This window comes from Myxocyprinus asiaticus, chromosome 11, assembly GCF_019703515.2.
Source record: "Myxocyprinus asiaticus isolate MX2 ecotype Aquarium Trade chromosome 11, UBuf_Myxa_2, whole genome shotgun sequence".
Classification (NCBI taxonomy): domain Eukaryota; kingdom Metazoa; phylum Chordata; class Actinopteri; order Cypriniformes; family Catostomidae; genus Myxocyprinus; species Myxocyprinus asiaticus.
The window spans coordinates 11433266-11451113 of NC_059354.1; the positions used below are offsets into that span (position 1 = coordinate 11433266).

General features: G+C 38.3%; 1 protein-coding gene across 1 annotated transcript; it reads left to right on the plus strand.

Moving 5' to 3' along the window:
- Nucleotides 1–567: 567 nt before the first annotated feature.
- On the plus strand, nt 568–16819 carry LOC127448567 (tumor necrosis factor ligand superfamily member 11-like). Its single transcript, XM_051711205.1, has 4 exons — nt 568–3833; nt 6073–6108; nt 13148–13280; nt 13876–16819. Exons 1-4 carry the CDS (start codon nt 3648–3650, stop codon nt 14292–14294), a joined length of 774 nt encoding a protein of 257 aa, XP_051567165.1. The 5' UTR covers nt 568–3647; the 3' UTR covers nt 14295–16819.
- Nucleotides 16820–17848: the final 1029 nt, after the last annotated feature.

Genomic DNA, 17848 nt, shown 5'->3' on the forward strand with positions numbered 1-17848 from the left:
ATGGTAATGGTTGTGCCGTCTGAGATTAGGGTGGATGTAAACATGTCTATCAGTATGTAGGATGCAATGCAATAATCTAAGTCTGCATTACCGACATGTAGAGCAGAGCTTAGTGCCGTTCTTAAGACTTCTTGTGATTTGGTGTGTAAAAGAAAGCGAGAAAGGAGAGAAGGGGAAGAGGCGGGTGTTCTTTGTGTGCTCTTGGATGACTTACCACACAGGATGTGGCGGAGAAGGAAAAGGACAACATTGCACTGTTTCATGTCTGAGTTTTGCATTCTAAAATGTCGTGGCTTTATAGTTCGGCTGGTATACAGCTTTGTCCTTGATCACAGATTAAAATGATTGATAACCGCAGCACCGTCACTTTGTTATTAAGCATTCGAACAGGCTAAAAGATAGCAATTTCCATGGGCAGAGGATTCAATCTCCCCTGTGCAGGGTTCTGTGGTAATGATAATATTACAAATCAGCTTCCTGCCTCTCCTTGAGTGTTGAAATATCATGAAGTTTATGCAAAGAAAGCGGTTGGCTTGAAACCCTTTAAGATAGCCACATGGAGTCTACAGGCAGAAAAAAACATCCTCACGGTGACTCCACAGTCTGTGAAACATGGGAAGGATTCTGGCGTGGTGCTCGCTCTCATCCTGTGTGTACAGTACCACGCTTACAGGAGAACTATTAATAACCTCCTGAGGCCTGCTCAGCATAGAGGAAAAGTGCCTGCCAGTGGTTTTGGCTGGTTTGCTTTCAACACTGCCTGGTTTTGGCCGTCTGTCATACTCTGATGGAGTGCTGGGTTCGGCTTATTCAACTACCTTCTGGCTTGGGCAAGAACAGCTCACATGGCAAAACAAAAGGGTATAAATACCACCCAAACCTTCCTGCCGCAGCCCCAGCGCCTGCATTTTGTGGAAAATTGCTGAAGGAACGAGAAACCCATGGCAAAACGAGTTCTCACGGTATATTAATGACTCTTGAGTGAATGTGGCGTGCTGTGGGATGACAGCCGCTGCAAGGCCAGCCAAGTTCACAAGGTCACGGAGGGTGCTTGAATCAGGCTTGTCTGGCCTTGCCCTAATTTTGGAACGAGAATGCAGGTGACTTGATGGTCTTCCGCAGGAATCTGCTTTCCCAAAACACTGCAAGCGGACACAAGTTGCACAGAAGTCACTCAAAATTCAGTGTGGCAGAGAGTGATAATTGTGGTTCTGAAAAAAACGGATCTAGTGGTAGAGCATTGCTCTAAGTTTTCACCGCTGCAGACTGCCTGAATGGGAGAAAAGCCAAGCTCTGCACATGAACTGTGTTGACATCATTGATTCTCTAACATTTCACAAACTCACGTTTTCTCCATTGTAACTGCCTAAAATAATTTCAAAAACAGTTTTTCAGCATTGAAAAGCCACATTTTTAGTTTTGTAAGCTGTTCTTTGTGACATCAATTCAACTTGGCAAAAACAAGAGGACTTTCAGTTTGTTTAAAAGTTAGCATAAACATTCAGTGAATCACTCGTCCTCTTCAGGAATGGATACCGGATATCTACAAACTGAGTGTCATTTGAAAAATCTGTTTTTCAGTTGTGAATACTGCACTCAGTATTGAGCTGTTTGATGCAGTACGGATTGTATAGGAACCAAAAAGTGTGTTTTAGCAGCACTAATGAGCTGCCTTCTTAGACAACATTTTTGGAATATGCATACTGCATGATGCCCTAGGTAGGAAGCTCAGCTCACTAGGTTGTTTTTTTCCCTCTTTCTAGGAAGGTATGACAATACAGAGAATATCCCAAAATGCTGTCAATATAGAGGGCTTACTATATGACAAAAGCTGTCTAAGAAGGCAGCTCACTAGGTTATGGGTCTGGTTAGGAATGTAGCTCACTAGATATGACACCCAAAATGTTGTCTAGGTAAGCAGCTCATTAGGTATGACCCCTTAAATGCTGTCCAGATAGGCAGCTCACTAGGTTTGTTTTTCTGTCTATATTGGCTGCTCACTAGGTGTGACACTCAAAAATGCTATCTAGGTAGGCAGCTCACTATGTATAACACCCAAAAATGCTGTTTCTGTAGCCAGCTTACTAGGTTTCCATTGGTCTAGGTGAGCAGCTAACTACATACGACACCCAAAAATGCTGTTTCTGTAGTTAATTCACTAGGTTTTTATCTGTCTAGGTAGGCAGCTCAATACTGTATGTTTAACATCCAAAATGCTGTTCCTGTAGGCAGCTCACTAAGTGTTTATCTGTCTAGGTAGGCAGCTCACATGACACCCAAAAACAGTGACTTGTTAGGCACCTCACTAGGATTTGTGTATGGGTATACAGGTCACAAGATATGACACCAAAAATGCTGTCTAGGTAGGCAGCACACTGGGCAAAACAGCCAAAAATGCTGGTTCTGTAGGCAACTCACTAGGTTTCTGTCTGTCTAGTTAGGCAGCTCACTTGACATGACTCCCAAAAATGCTGACTAGTTAGGCAGCTGTCTAGGATTTTTGTCTGGGAACGCAGGTCACTAGAGATGACACCAAAAAATGCTATCTTGGTAAACAGCTCAGTGAGTATAACATACAAAAATGCTGCATCTGTAGGCAGCTTGCTATGTATCTATCTGTCTAGTTAGGCAGTTTACTGCAGTAGATATGACACACAAAAATGCTAAGTAGGCACCACACTGGGTATAACACCCAAAAATGCTAGAGGCAGCTCACTAGGTTTTCTGTCTGTCTAGGTAGGCAGCTCATTAGATATGACACCCAAAAATGCTGATTAGTTAGAGAGCTCACTAAGATTTGTGTCTGGGTATGCAGGTCACTAGGTATGACACCACAAATGCTGTCTAGGTAGGCAGATCACTGGGTATAACACCCAAGAATGCTGTTTCTGTTGGCAGCTCACTAGGTTTTTATCTGTCTAGTTAGACAGCTCACCGGGTAGAACACCCAAGAATGTTGTTTCTGTAGGCAGCTCACTAGTTTTTATCTGTCTAGGTGTGCAGCTTACTGCAGTAGATATGACACCCAAAAGTGCTGACTAGTTAGACAGCTCACTAGGCATGTGTCTAGGTAGGCAGCTTACTAGGTTTTGAGACAGCCACTGTTTTATGATGTCTCAGTATTACATTAGGAGCCAACAATATTATTTCACTTCAGGAAGTATTAGCAATTATCAACACACAATTGTAATGAGTTTAAAGTTCAAGATCTTTATAATTACACACTAGTCATCGTAACTCTTACTGGTGTTAGGAACATATCCCTTAAATCTCAAACACATAACATTTTGAGTGTTTTATATTGTGCAGAAAAAAAAATGATATCCTAAAACTTGATCTAATCAAAACATTTATGAGCAGGAAGGACAGGCATTTCAAAGTTATTGTAGTCATCATGTGGTAATCTCTTTAGACAGCAATAAAACAACCTACTCCAGCAACCTGTTCAGAACTGAACTGAATGAAAAAAAAGGAAAGAAAGAAAAGGAAGCATGAAAAAATAAAAAAAAAGATAGATCATCTCTGTCTATTGTCTGATTGGCTGTCTCCAAAGCCAACTGTATTGCCCACCCACATGTTTATATGAATCCTTGATCATTTCTCAAGTCCTCCCACTGAGAACAGACCTGTGCAGCGATCGAGCGCTCATGGCAGCTAATGATTATCGCGCGTACCTGCGGAATCATATCGATATGGAAGAAGCTCCGGCGCGCGTCTCGCACACGGGCTCCACTCACAGAGCGCTCATATACGCCACGCTCGCTGTCATGGGACTGCTGCAGGTCGTGTCGAGTGTAGCAATTTTGTTGCACTTAACCGGTTATCTCCGAGAGGTAAGAAACTCGGGAAAACAAACTTGCACTGCATGGAAGCAAAAGGGGAAAACAATCGCCTTTTACTTCATAACATGTGATATAGATCTGATCTTTAAGTACAAAACGTTTCATGTAATTTTCGTAACTTAAGTACAGAAATCGGAAGTTTTGCTCAGTTTTGTCACTCTTTGATTGCATGGTTGCGTGTTGTGAATGTCAAGCGTTTGCGACACTGTTCAAAGTTTCTGAGACGCGCTGCTGCTGTTCAAACGCTTTTCAAAATCAGATGTGGAGCGCGCGCTCGCAGAACCATTTTGAATGCAGTTTATTGGTGTCTTTAGTAATTGCAAGGTTGCTGCAGGTAGAAAGTGGTTGTCTTAAACGCTGTGGGGAAAATCCTCCGGTGTCTACATTTGCTCTGTCGAATCTTTTAACCATGGAAGAAAAGAAATAGCTATGAAGTCGATCTTTTCCATATACTTAAAATGCATGGTGATCACTGGCTGAGCAGTTGAAAATTTCCTGGACTTATTAAAAAAAAAAAAAGTTGTATTTCTGTGTGGGATTCGAACCCCAGCCCCCTTGCACGCTAAACGACAACAGTGTTGTCTCGTGAGTAGATCATTTCAACGCCTCCGCGTTTCTTCTTGATGTCGCAGAGTAGACACTTGTTACTGTTCTTTGATTAGCTAAATATTAACTTTTTGTTTTTAAGATTGTGCTCTAGGTGTTATCTCTGGAAATACATATGTAGTGTCATTCTAGCTCTTCATATGGCTGCTGATCTTGGAGATGTTGGTTGTTGGCAAAGTTGATCTTTATGAATGTTGTGGGTGAAGTACCACTTTTCCATTTCTCTGTTTTCCATAAATGTTTTCCAGAAATGTGGAGAAAAGACACATTAGACAAATGTGGTTTTAACTTCTTCAAAGTACTTACTCTGTCTAAATTATAGCTCTGCACAGTGCACACTAAGAATGCTGTCAACCAGCTTCACCTGGGATGCTTTTAAAAAGTTCACATGTTTGCTGGACACTTGTTGGCTGCTTTTCCGACACTGTCCAGTCTAACGTATTCATTTAAAATAAATTAATAAAAAGGTAAGAAAATAAATGGCGTGTAGGCACAATTGAATGTGTCTATAAATACATTTCCAGCATTTACTGTACAACCCTTTGCATCAAAATGTTTCATGATCATGAGAAACAAATTCAGTCAAATGTGTGTCTAAACTTTTTCCTGGCAGTATAGTTGCTACAAAAAGAAGGGCTTTTTCATTGGCAAGATTGTTTGCTGTTCACCTGATTTCATTTGCTTATCTGGTGTTCTCATACTTAAATGTTTGGCAGAGCTGGGAGAATGGGATGCTGAGAAACGCCCTCACATGTTGTCATGCCCAGATCTCTTTCTCTCTCTCTCTCTCCTGTAGTTCCTATGCTGTGCAGGATATTATGACATCTTGTTTTGTGAGGCTTTGGCCCAAACACAGCAGTGTACAGTATGTTGGAGGCTTCTTGTGTGCTGGTGGAGAGCCAAAGAAACAGATGCAAGAGAGCGAAAAAGATAAATGTCTGTTTGGCGCAAGACTTTTGTGTTGTCTTCAGAAATGGATGCAGAAAGAAAATCCTGGACTTAACCAAACCATATATAATAAAACGCCTGACTTTCGTGAAAAGCTTCTTCATTCCCTTTAGCCTATAGGAAATGGAATTCACTTGCAAGACGTCTATATCACACACTTCAACAGATTCCATCTGTTGTTTCTTTTTTTCACAGGAAGATTTTTTTTTTCCTGCAGTGTATCGTATTACATCATAACGTGCCTGCACCTGTCATAGTTTTAGATGAGTGCTTTACGCAATTTTTTATGGCGATTACAATTTAAGACTGAATTGTTTATTCAGTTTCCAGAAATCAGATTGATGGAATAATAACAGGAAAAATGCGTTTAGAACTTTCTGGAATTGGTTGAAACATAGCTAAAGTGAATAACCAGGATGTTCCACCTTCTGATATGTTGCATGAGTTGCCCTGTTCTTGCTAAACATCTAAGTTCATATCCAAATGGCTTTAAAGTGCATCTTTAATTCCTTTTGATCTTTCATTGTGTAAAGCACAATTAAATTACATATTGTAAAGGATGATTTCCCGTTATTTCATTAAAGAAGCATACAGTGGTACTTGTTAGTGAATAGCAATTTAAAAGCCAGCTGGATGCAGCTGTGTAATTTGGCTGTGTTTCTTGTTTTTTTTACAGGTCGACCTTGCCTCAGCCCAGCAGAGTCCCAGTGAGGTAAGATAATCAACTTCAAAAGATGGGCCTGTTTTTATGATGTTTGTGCACTTGGGGTTGAACACAGGACATCAGTTGCATAAATGTTCTGAAATGTGTAATTTATTCAGTGTTAAAGTCGAAAATCCCAAAGTGTAAACACGGTGGTGCTGTCAAAACATTGTGATGCACACCAATACGCTGATTACTCCCAAAAATTAGCTTATTCAAAAAATCAGACAAAGCTAGAAATCCACGTTTACATGACATTTGAAATAATCACGTTATTCTCTGCTTTTAACATCAAACCGCAAAGAGGCATGCGCACAACACGTATGCACATTGGATAAGCCGGTAAGAATGGTGGTTAAGGTGTTTACATCCAACGTGAAATCAGCGTAAAGGGCAAAAATCTACCCGTGTCGATCAGTTTATTCTTACGCCATTTATGACGTTACACCGATAAAGAAATGTCGTTTAATGCATTTTACATGACCACACACGTTGTCGGCTTATTAAACATAATCGTCGAAAGAACGTGCATGTAAATGCACTCATTGCTTAATTTGTTTGTGATAGCAGCGCACGGATTACTGAAACGTAGGATGCTGGGGGACATTTTTTTTTTTTGTTTCATATTTATAAGAAAAAAGCACTACCTAGCTGGTTAGGTTTAGGGGTAGGGTTAGGATTGGGTTATAATTCCTCCAACCATTCAGGGAGTGCTTTCCTGTTGATTATTATTGATTAGTCCAATCAGGTATCGCTTTCCTCATGAATATAAACCACTGTTCCCCTGCCATTCTATGTTTTGGAAATTTGCCTGCAGCACTGTTTAAGTCTGGACATCTGAAGGGCACCATGTTGAGAGCACATGGCCAGCCAAATAATACTCACTTTATTTTGTTAACCCCCATGTTATTGGACATTTTTGTCCCAGGGAATAAATTAATCATTGCTGACTGCAAATAGTGCATTTCTACAATGCCATCGGTAACCGAAAACTATTGCTCTTTTCAGTATAAGTTTAGGGCGTCCTAAATAAAAAATTACTGAGTGCACCTTTAATTTACATGCTTTTTAAAAGATGCAAAAGGTAATGATTAGACCTTATCATTTGACTTGTTTGACAGTAAAACTTTTGCTTTTCAGTGATACTTGTGAAGGAGGGAAAAGTGAAAATGTTTTTCAGTGTGATATTTACCTTTAAGTGATCAACCTTCAGGCTAATTTGTATGTCAGTCGACATTCCAAGTGCTTAGAAGCGTGACATTTCTTGCTGTTAGCACAAACCAGGAAACTGCTTGTGTATTTCCAGTGTCTTGAGAATGATTGAAAAAAAATTGTTTACTGGATAGACAGAATGTGCTTGTTTTTTATGATACCAAAGTTCAATTGTTAAATATAGGCTTTGCATTCCAATTTTCACATATTTTGTTTAAAGACAAGCATAAAGACACCACAGAATACCGTGGCTGTTGTAAACATTTCCTTAACCATGGTGGTTTAATTTAGCTTGTAAAAAGGTCCATCAAAGACCATAAACTGTTCTTTGTCAGGAATCCAGTATGGATATTTAGCAATGTATCATGGCCACTGGCTATAAAGTTACAAATGACCTGCTGGAAGTCTATATATGGTCTGTGTGGATGCACGTCATTAGTTCTTAAGAAATTAAGAAGGTCTGTGCTTAGTGTATTGTCCTCATAACTCAATGGAATTACAGGGTTTGGGAAATATGTTTGGCTGCAGTTTGGAAAAAGATTTGTCTCAGTTATAATCAGAATCTGTGATTAGAGATTGTGCCAAATCTCAGCTGTATTATCATTCACTATTATTTTACCCAGCCAATGAAAAATGTTCCAAAAGAAGTAAAATCAGGATCAACTTCCTGTTTCAATATGAAATGTCAACACAGAAAAGAAAACTTTAATGATTTGCACTCGTCAAGCCATTTTATGAGGTCTTTAATTCTTATGAAAAGAGTATTTACATTAGCCATTCTGCCCATTTAGGGAGCGGGGGCCCAGTTGTTACAATATGGCTATAGTGCTTACTGTTCAAATTTCCTAGCCACGATCTGGGATTTATGAAGCGTTTCTATGACAGCTTGCTTTGCCAGGTCATGATAAGTGTACTGTTTTTACTCTGGGACAGCTTATTTCCTTGGAAATGTAAACGTGAGAAAAGCGTGTGTTTAAAGATTTGCCAAGACCCTACTATCGTTTTTATTGCTCAAATGCCGTCCAGTATGAGAGCTTGTATATACTGGCCTTTACTTTGTTTGTGGTCTACCAAAACCCTTAAAGGGATAGTTTAACCAAAAATGAAAATTGTCTCATTTACTCACCCTGATGCCATCCCAGATGTGTATGACTTTCTTCTGCGAACACAAATAAAGATTTTTAGAAGAAGATTTCACCTCTGTATGTCCATACAATGCAAGTGAATGGGTGCCAACATTTTTAAGCTCCAAAATCCACATAAGGGCAACATAAAAGTAATCTATATGACACTAGTGGTTTAATCCATGTCTTCAGAAGCGATATGACAGGTGTGGGTTAGAAACGGATCAATATTTAATATTTTATTTTATTTTTTTTTAAAAAATTTTACTATAAATCTTTCACTTGCACTTCCACATTCTTCTTCTTTTGTTTTTTAACAATTCACATTATTTGTGCATATCACCACCTAATGGTCGAGGCTGGTCAAAGGTCAACATTCATAGTAAAAAAGGACATAAATATTGGTCTGTTTCTCACCCACACCTATCATATCGCTTTTGAAAACATGGATTAAACCACTGGAGTCTTGTGGATTTCATTTATGCTGTCTTTATGTGTTTTTTGGACCTTCAGAGTTCTGGCCACCATTCACTTGCATTGAATAGACCAACATGGCTGAGATACTCTTCTAAAAATCTTCATGCTTGTTCAGCAGAAGAAAGAAAGTCACACATCTGGCATGAGGGTGAGTAAATGTGAGAATTTTCATTTTTGGGTGAACTATCCCTTTAAGGTCAGTGCATGTGAACAACATTCAGAACCTAAGTATTATCTTTTTTTTACTCAAGGCCCCATAGAAAGTGTTTGCTTTTTAATGGCAGTCATCTATCTAATACATGTAGCTTGATATATTATAGCCTATAATTTAGATATTTTGCTCATTTCACAAGCATATTTTTGCTTGTGGCCCTAAAGCACCACCACTTACATAAGTGTCTTTGTGGTATAAAACATAAAATGATGATATATTCGACTACAGATCAGATTAGGTTGCACACAGTTGAAGGAATTGTATTCAATAAGTCTGTGTTTTCCTGATTTACTGGATTGTTGGCACTATTTTTAAAACACCTTACAATTTGCATATATCAGCAGAGATTGAACAGTTTATTTGTTTATAAATAGCTTGAGGAGTAGATAAAATGCACTCATAACTAAGCAGATCAAACTGCAGAGAATCACACACAAAGCAAATAGTGTATATTAACACATTTTTGTTGTTCATGGGAAAATAATTTTTATTTAATTCTTATTTCCTTGTTTACATATACATAACCTCATCGTTTTTTTCTTTTCGAAATTCTGCATAAAAATGAATTGCCATCATATTTCCTGTACATGACTTTGGCACATTGTTCTCATACGAAAACTGTGGCTTAAGGCAACTTTCTGTAACTTTGGAGGTTAATAACAACCAAAGCACATATTGGCAGAATCATGAGACCCAGTTCTATGTAACATTAACCAAAAGCCTGAATTCTGTTACTTGCATGAACTTTTTACGCTCGATAATGAGAAGATAGTTGACCCTAGCAGATATGTGGAAAATGTTAAGTTTATTACCTAAAAACAAAAATCATGTAAATACATAAAAAATGTGACTGTTTTACCGAAAATCTGTGTGTGCAATGTATTTTCATGTTTGTTAGGCTATGATGTTGAGATGACTTGCCTGTTTCAGACTGCGTGCACAACACTCGCACAAAACACAGCTGCGCCTGTTTGGATGGGAGGCGTGTTTGGAGCGTGGGATGAATGTCATTGAATTTGCTTTGACGGTGGCTCAAGCGAAATTTCATGCTGCAGAAGCAGATTCAGTGTCATTTTTTTTCTCGCATTCTAGACGAGCCTTTCATCTAATGACACGTGCAGCTGTCAGTGGAAAAACTGCGTTTCATTATTTCTATCAGTCTCACGTGAAGGCCTGACCACTGATATATATACGAGCACATTGATATCAACATACACAATGTGCAAATCTTGCAAATCGCTGTTTTCTGCTCTGTATCGTGTTTTCTAAAGCCAAACCAATTCCACACCATGGAGAACACACTTTTTCCTTAATATCCTCTTATCTTCTCATTCAAATGAATTGAGCAATCGCACCGCCTTCCTCCTTTTATCCGACAGAATGTGTAATGTGTACGTGTTATGTGCTATACACATTTCTCTTGAGACAATTTTCCATTACCGCTATAGAGACGATGATCCAAAACGTATACCGGTTGGCAAATTTCTACCAATTTATCATGTCTACCGGTATATCGCCCACCCCTACCAGGCACAACACAAAAAGCGACAAGAGCTCCTCTATGTAAATATGAGGTTTTGTACTAACAAGCCACGTCAAATGACGAGCGACATTTACGCTAGGTTTCTATTTCTGTGGCATTGCTTGTGCCTGGAAACTTGTATGCCATATTGATAGGATAATGGTCTTAGCAGATTAGATCTGTTGTTGCAGAGCAAGAACGGAGACTTGCTACTCCTGGAAAATACACAGACATGCGGAGTTGGCATGTGGACATGCTGCTGCTGTACAGTTAGAAAAACACAGGACATGCTGCATCAAGCTTGTATGACATGCTGCTGCATAATTAGACATAAATATAATCCCCATGTAGCAGATCTAGACAATTAGAGCTGGGGTGGAGGTGGGTTTCTTAGAAAAAAACAATGTGTGCTTGCAGTGTGCCGCAGTGAAACCGGCTACTTGCTAATTGAACAAATTTAAATGTTAGGCAAAGAGAGAGTACGCAAGTTGATTGGCTACCCGATTACACGTCAAAGAACCTATCAGCTTACACCTTGTGAGTCGACTGGCTTGACATATCACATGTGAGCGAGCTGACTGGCTAACAGATAAGAAGTTCAAAGAACCTATCAGCTTGTGCCATTCTGGGATTCATTTTTGAACTCCGTAATTTCTTCCATGACTGTGTCAATATGATGTTAGATCCAGTCAGTGCTTAGTGTGCACATACAGTGCATCTGGAAAGTATTCACAGCGCTTCACTTTTTCCACATTTTGTTATGTTACAGCCTTATTCCAGAATGGATTAAATTCATTATTTTCCTCAAAATTCTACAAACAATACCCCATAATGACAACGTGAAAGAAGTTTGTTTGAAATCTTTGCAAATTTATTAAAAATAAAAAACCAAAAAAAAAAAAAAAAAAAATCACATGTACATAAGTATTCACAGCCTTTGCCATGACACTCAAAATTGAGCTCAGGTGCATCCTGTTTCCACTGATCATCCTTGATGTTTCTACAACTTGATTGGAGTCCACCTGTAGTAAATTCAGTTGATTGGACATGATTTGGAAAGGCACACACCTGTCTATATAAGGTCCCACAGTTAACAGTGCATGTCAGAGCACAAACCAAGCCATGAAGTCCAAGGAATTGTCTGTAGACCTCCGAGACAGGATTGTATCGAGGCACAGATCTGGGGAAGGGTACAGAAAAATTTCTGCAGCATTGAAGGTCCCAATGAGCACAGTGGCCTCCATCATCCGTAAACGGAAGAAGTTTGGAACCACCAGGACTCTTCCTAGAGCTGGCCGCCTGGCCAAACTGAGCGATCAGGGGAGAAGGGCCTTAGTCAGGGAGGTGACCAAGAACCCGATGGTCACTCTGACAGAGCTCCAGCGTTTCTCTGTGGAGAGAGGAGAACCTTCCAGAAGAACAACCATCTCTGCAGCACTCCACCAATCAGGCCTGTATGGTAGAGTGGCCAGACGGAAGCCACTCCTCAGTAAAAGGCACATGACAGCCCACCTGGAGTTTGCCAAAAGGCACCTGAAGGGCACTCAGACCATGGGAAACAAAATTCTATGGTCTGATGAAACAAAGATTGAACTCTTTGGCCTGAATGACAAGCGTCATGTCTGGAGGAAACCAGGCACAACTCATCACCTGGCCAGTACCATCCCTACAGTGAAGCATGGTGGTGGCAGCATCATGCTGTGGGGATGTTTTTCAGCAGCAGGAACTGGGAGACAAGTCAGGATCGAGGGAAAGATGAATGCAGCAATGTACAGAGACATCTTTGATGAAAACCTGCTCCAGAGCGCTCTGGACCTCAGACTGGGGCGAAGGTTCATCTTCCAACAGGACAACGACCCTAAGCACACAGCCAAGATAACAAAGGAGTGGCTCCGGGACAACTCTGTGAATGTCCTTGAGTGGCCCAGCCAGAGCCCAGACTTGAACCCGATTGAACATCTCTGGAGAGATCTGAAAATGGCTGTGCTCTGACGCTCCCCATCCAACCTGATGGATCTTGAGAGGTCCTGCAAAGAAGAATGGGAGAAACTGCCCAAAAATAGGTGTGCCAAGCTTGTAGCATCATACTCAAAAGACTTGAGGCTGTAATTGGTGCCAAAGGTGCTTCAACAAAGTATTGAGTGAAGGCTGTGAATACTTATGTACATGTGATTTTTTTATTTATTTATTTATTTTTTTATTCTATTTTTTTTATAAATTTGCAAAGATTTCATACAAACTTCTTTCACGTTGTCATTATGGGGTATTGTTTGTAGAATTTTGAGGAAAATAATGAATTTAATCCATTTTGGAATAAGGCTGTAACATAACAAAATGTGGAAAAAGTGAAGCGCTGTGAATACTTTCCGGATGCACTGTATATTTGCTTTCGTATTGGAGCCTGCATGACCATTGAGTGCTGTGCATTGTGAATAATGGAATCAAGATCCATTGACAGAAATTGATTGAACTTGTACGTGTTTGTTTGTGTTTTGTAAGGAAATGCACAGTGAAACATTAATAGCAGATCCTCTCAAAAGTATGAAGGAGAAGAAGGATAGATGCCGAAAAAAGGAAACACGCATGCCATCGGCTCATCTTCCTATCAGGACAACCAGTGACTATTCAAGCAGTAAGCATATGTTTTTTAAAAAAATTTTTTTTATTGTAGAACAAGTGCAAACAGAGTCTCCTCTTAAAATATGATATAATGGCATAGTCTTAGAAATATATATTTTATATTTCTATTTATAAGATATATAATTTCCTAAAAATATTTTGGATTCGCCCAAATAATGAAAAGTTTCATCATTTACTCACATGTTGTTTATGTGGAGCACAAAAGTGAGATGTCAGGCAGAATGTTAGCATCAGTCACCATTCACTTTTATTTTACAATTTGGAAAAAAGATGCAATTAAAGTAAATTGTGACTGAGGTCATTTGTGCTCAACAGATGAAAGAAAATAATCAGAAAGTCAAGTTTTGAACCATATGAGGGTGAATAAATGATGAAAGAATTAAATTTTTTGGACAAACTCTTTATTTATTTGTTGGTTTATTTGACAGGGACAATACAGAATAACATTGCTACACAAGGTTTGAGCATCAGATGCTCTATATATATGCTTCTAGCTACTAGCTAATTTGCAGCACTTTAAGATAAGATATACCCATTTATTTATATTATACCAGTGAATTCTGACCATGCGACTGGTGCTTTTGCAGAAGATCCAAGTGCTATAACCATTCACTGGGAAGTAAATCAAGGGACGCTGAAGAAGATTACATACCGTAATGGGCGAATCCTAGTGGATGAGCCTGGCTATTATTATGTATATGCCAAGACCTGCTTTCGATATTCTGAGGTACACGACTTGGACAAAGAGGATGTCAGCAATGTGCAGTTGGTACAATACATTTACCACGAGAAGCAAACCCAGTCTACAATCAGACCGATTCTGCTTACAAAAAGCGGTGGCACGTTGCAGTGGAATACCAAGAGCTACAACATGTACTGTGTGGAGCAGGGCAGAGGTATCCAGTTAAATAAGGGTGATGGTCTCTTTGTCAACGTATCCAATTCATGGCTTCTGGATCGAGAAGCTGAGGGGACATATTTTGGTACTTTTAAGATAAGCGATTGACTTTGTTTTTGCTACTGAACATGTTTATGTACATTTGACAACCTTACAAACTTTTTAAAAGTGAACATGAACCACTGAGCACTTCTGTTATTGATCACTGACTTTTGAATTTTTGTTCAATATTGATTACATTGTACGTCATTTAAGAATACATTAGACATAATAACTCATAACTAATCAGTCATGCCATTGAAGGTCTTGAGTGCATTTAATAGGTTTTATATGTTTCCATCCAGTCAAAATACTACAGTGGTTTTTGTAGGGGTGCACCCATACCGATACTGGTATCTGTCCAATGCCATTCGCAACCCATTTTACTTCCACAATTGGTCACGTTTCCAAGTGAAACAAGATATTCAATGCCAACAATGTAGGGTGGGCCTTGGTTCTGTCCATTGGAGAATTGATTGGACTGTGAAAAGTGGGTTACAGAAGTAGAGAGGGTCCATTTTGGATTTATGTCACTCTTAAAATGCTCTGATACAAACATTAGATATCATATGTGCATGCACCACATCCGTTGCATAAATGTTGCCATGCAAAGGAATAACAGCAGATGAACACAAATGCCAACAGTATGGAGATATATCAGTGCCCAAATTAGTCCAAAAAATGACAGTCACATTGTGAATCAAGTAATTAAAAAAAAAAAAATACACAGACTTTCCGACACCACTCTGTGTCCCTGCTCGCTTAGTTCTCTGCCCAATTCATTGTACATGAATCAAGAATGTATTTAGATTTTTTATGCTTTAGTACTCAGCTATTTACTCAAAACATCATAAACACACTGTCCTTAATCATCAGTATTGATAGATATTTTGGCTAGGCCTATATTTACCCATTTTGAGATTTTTGGCACGGCCGATAACCCTTCTGTCAGTTCCAAAACTACAACTGCGCTGCACAACTTGTTAGATATTGAATTTTTGAGTAAATACTGTGTACATTTTTTTCATTTCAGCATGTATGGACATCTCAATTGCTATAGTGAAATTATATTAGCCTATACAGTGGAATATGTGCAGTGGCCCCCCAAAATATTTGGACACTTAAGCCATGCTTTCAGCTGTATTAATGTCATTGCATCAGTTATCTGTAGCACTTTATAATCAGGTTACATTTGTTAACATTAGTAAATGCTTTAGGTATCATGAACTAACAATGACCAATATAATTCTTAAAGTATTTTTTCATCTTTGTTAATGTTAGTTCATAAAAGTGCAATTGTTCATAGTTTGTTAATGTTAGTCAGTATTGCATTAACTAATGTTAACAAATGGAATCTTATTGTAAAGTGTTACCAACATATCAAAACAATTGGCATCTACAAACAAATAATGCTGGATATGTTCTCAGAACTAACTTCACTTTTTATAATCATTTGATTAGAATAATTGGTATCACTAAATACTTTTTGGGCCTTTGTATATGTCACCATTATATTGGCACCCCGCTCTAGTTATCAGCATAGGCATTGAAGAACACATATTTGCCCATCACTAATAATCATTCTCACTATACTGTACCTAAAAAAAAGACAGTGCTGCTAAAAGTATGGTATATTTATCAGCGTGTACCAAAAAGTACAGCCTTAAAAAATGGTATCGGTGCATCCCTAGTTTTACATTTGCACTGAACGTGAAAAAGAACATAAAACATAAGACAAAAAGAAACTATCCAAATTAACACTCATTGGTGTAATGTTAAAATGCTTCAGTAGCATTAAAAAAAAAAAAACTGTATGGACTTTGGTAAATACAGCCTCTGCCTGGTCTCCCCTCATTTAGGCATTTTGTGTGGTAGATTTACAATTGACCACTGAATTGAGACTTCGGAGTACTTATTATGCAGAATCCATGTAATGCAAGGAATTTTGAAAAGAGTAAATAATATGGGTTGGCACTTCATGGCTCTCATAAAGATTATGTACTGATTGAAAAATGTCACTGTTTATCTACAGCTCCCCATTACACAGTATGTCAGTTTTCAATGGTGTTTTGAATAAATCATACAAACATGGAACAAAAATCAAGACAGCTGGACTGTCATTGATTTGGTGTGTTAACCAACATTTTTTAAGCAATGCGTGGAACCAGACTGAGTTTGGTACGCTCTAATTTAAGAGTTTTTGTTTTCATTAATGCACTAAGTGTATTTATTTATTTTCTATGATAGAACATTTGTTGAATGTTCTGTCTAGTGTAAAGTTTTGTACAGTGTATATAATTGTATAATTGCCTTTACTCCATTCTTTAAGAGTTTTTCGGATGAAGGGCATTGACCTTTGGTCAGTTATAGATGCGCTTTTTTCCAAGCACAGGGCTCCTGTTTTAAAGCTTAAAGGAATATTCCGGGTTCAGTGCAAGCTCAGTCGACAGCATTTGTGGCATAATGTTGATTACCACAAAAATGTATTTCATTTCGTCCCTGCTTTTCTTTAAAAAAAAAAAGAAGCAAAAATAGAGGTTACAGTGAGGCACTTACAATGAAAGGGAATGTGGCCAATTTTTGGAGAGTTTAAAGGCAGAAATTTGAAGCTTATAATTTTATAAAAGCACTTGCATTCATTCTTCTGTTAAAACTCATGCATTATTTGAGTTGTAAAGTTGTTTAAATTGTAATTTTTACAGTCATTTTAGGGTTTGTTGACGTTACATTGTCACTAAAATCATTTTTACATGCATATCCTTTGTCTTGTGGCTATAAGTTTGAAACAGTGAGTATTTTAACGTAAAAAAAATTCACTTCCATTGCACTTCCACCATTCACTAACATTGTAAGTGCCTCAAATGCTGTCGATTGAGCTTAACTTGTATTGAACCCGGAATATTCTTTTAAATGGATTAGTTTCTCACTAAAGAAACTTTGTATTTAAGTATAATTGATCTGACAATTCTGTGTGCAAATGAAAGCAGAATATATTGTTTCCTGAAGTCTTAAGATTTTTTTTCATATGTTAGCAAAAGTTCTGTTTTTATTATGTTTATTTATACAATCTTACTAATAAAGATACTTTTCTAAATAAAACACACATTTCCATTCAATTATATAATGTGAAGTGGTCACCTCCACCAACGCTGATATAGGTTTGTTTCAGGGTTCTGAGAGCAGTTTGCAAGAACTTTGGCTTACATGTTAATGCTCGCTCTTTAAAGTGAACTGGATTTAGATCATCTGTGATCACTGAGGTTTGGCTTATAACATGCATTATGAACCAAAAGCATGGCAGGTTTACTTGTATTCACATTTGTGACATTTTAAATGTTTTTGGTTGTCACAGGTAACCATACAAAGGAAATGACAAATAATAATAAGAATTAATATTTTTATTAATAAAGCATTCTAGTCATACAGTGGCCTGAAACATGGTCACAACTAAAATGGACCAAAAGGACATCTGAGCCCACTTAAGTCTAAGAGTGTCAATGCAATGAAAACTAACTTTATAACATGTTTGTGTTTCTATAATGCTAATCAAAACAATTTGAATGCAGATTTTACTTATAGTGCTATAGAGTTTCACAATGGATTTAATTCCAAATGTTTCACCT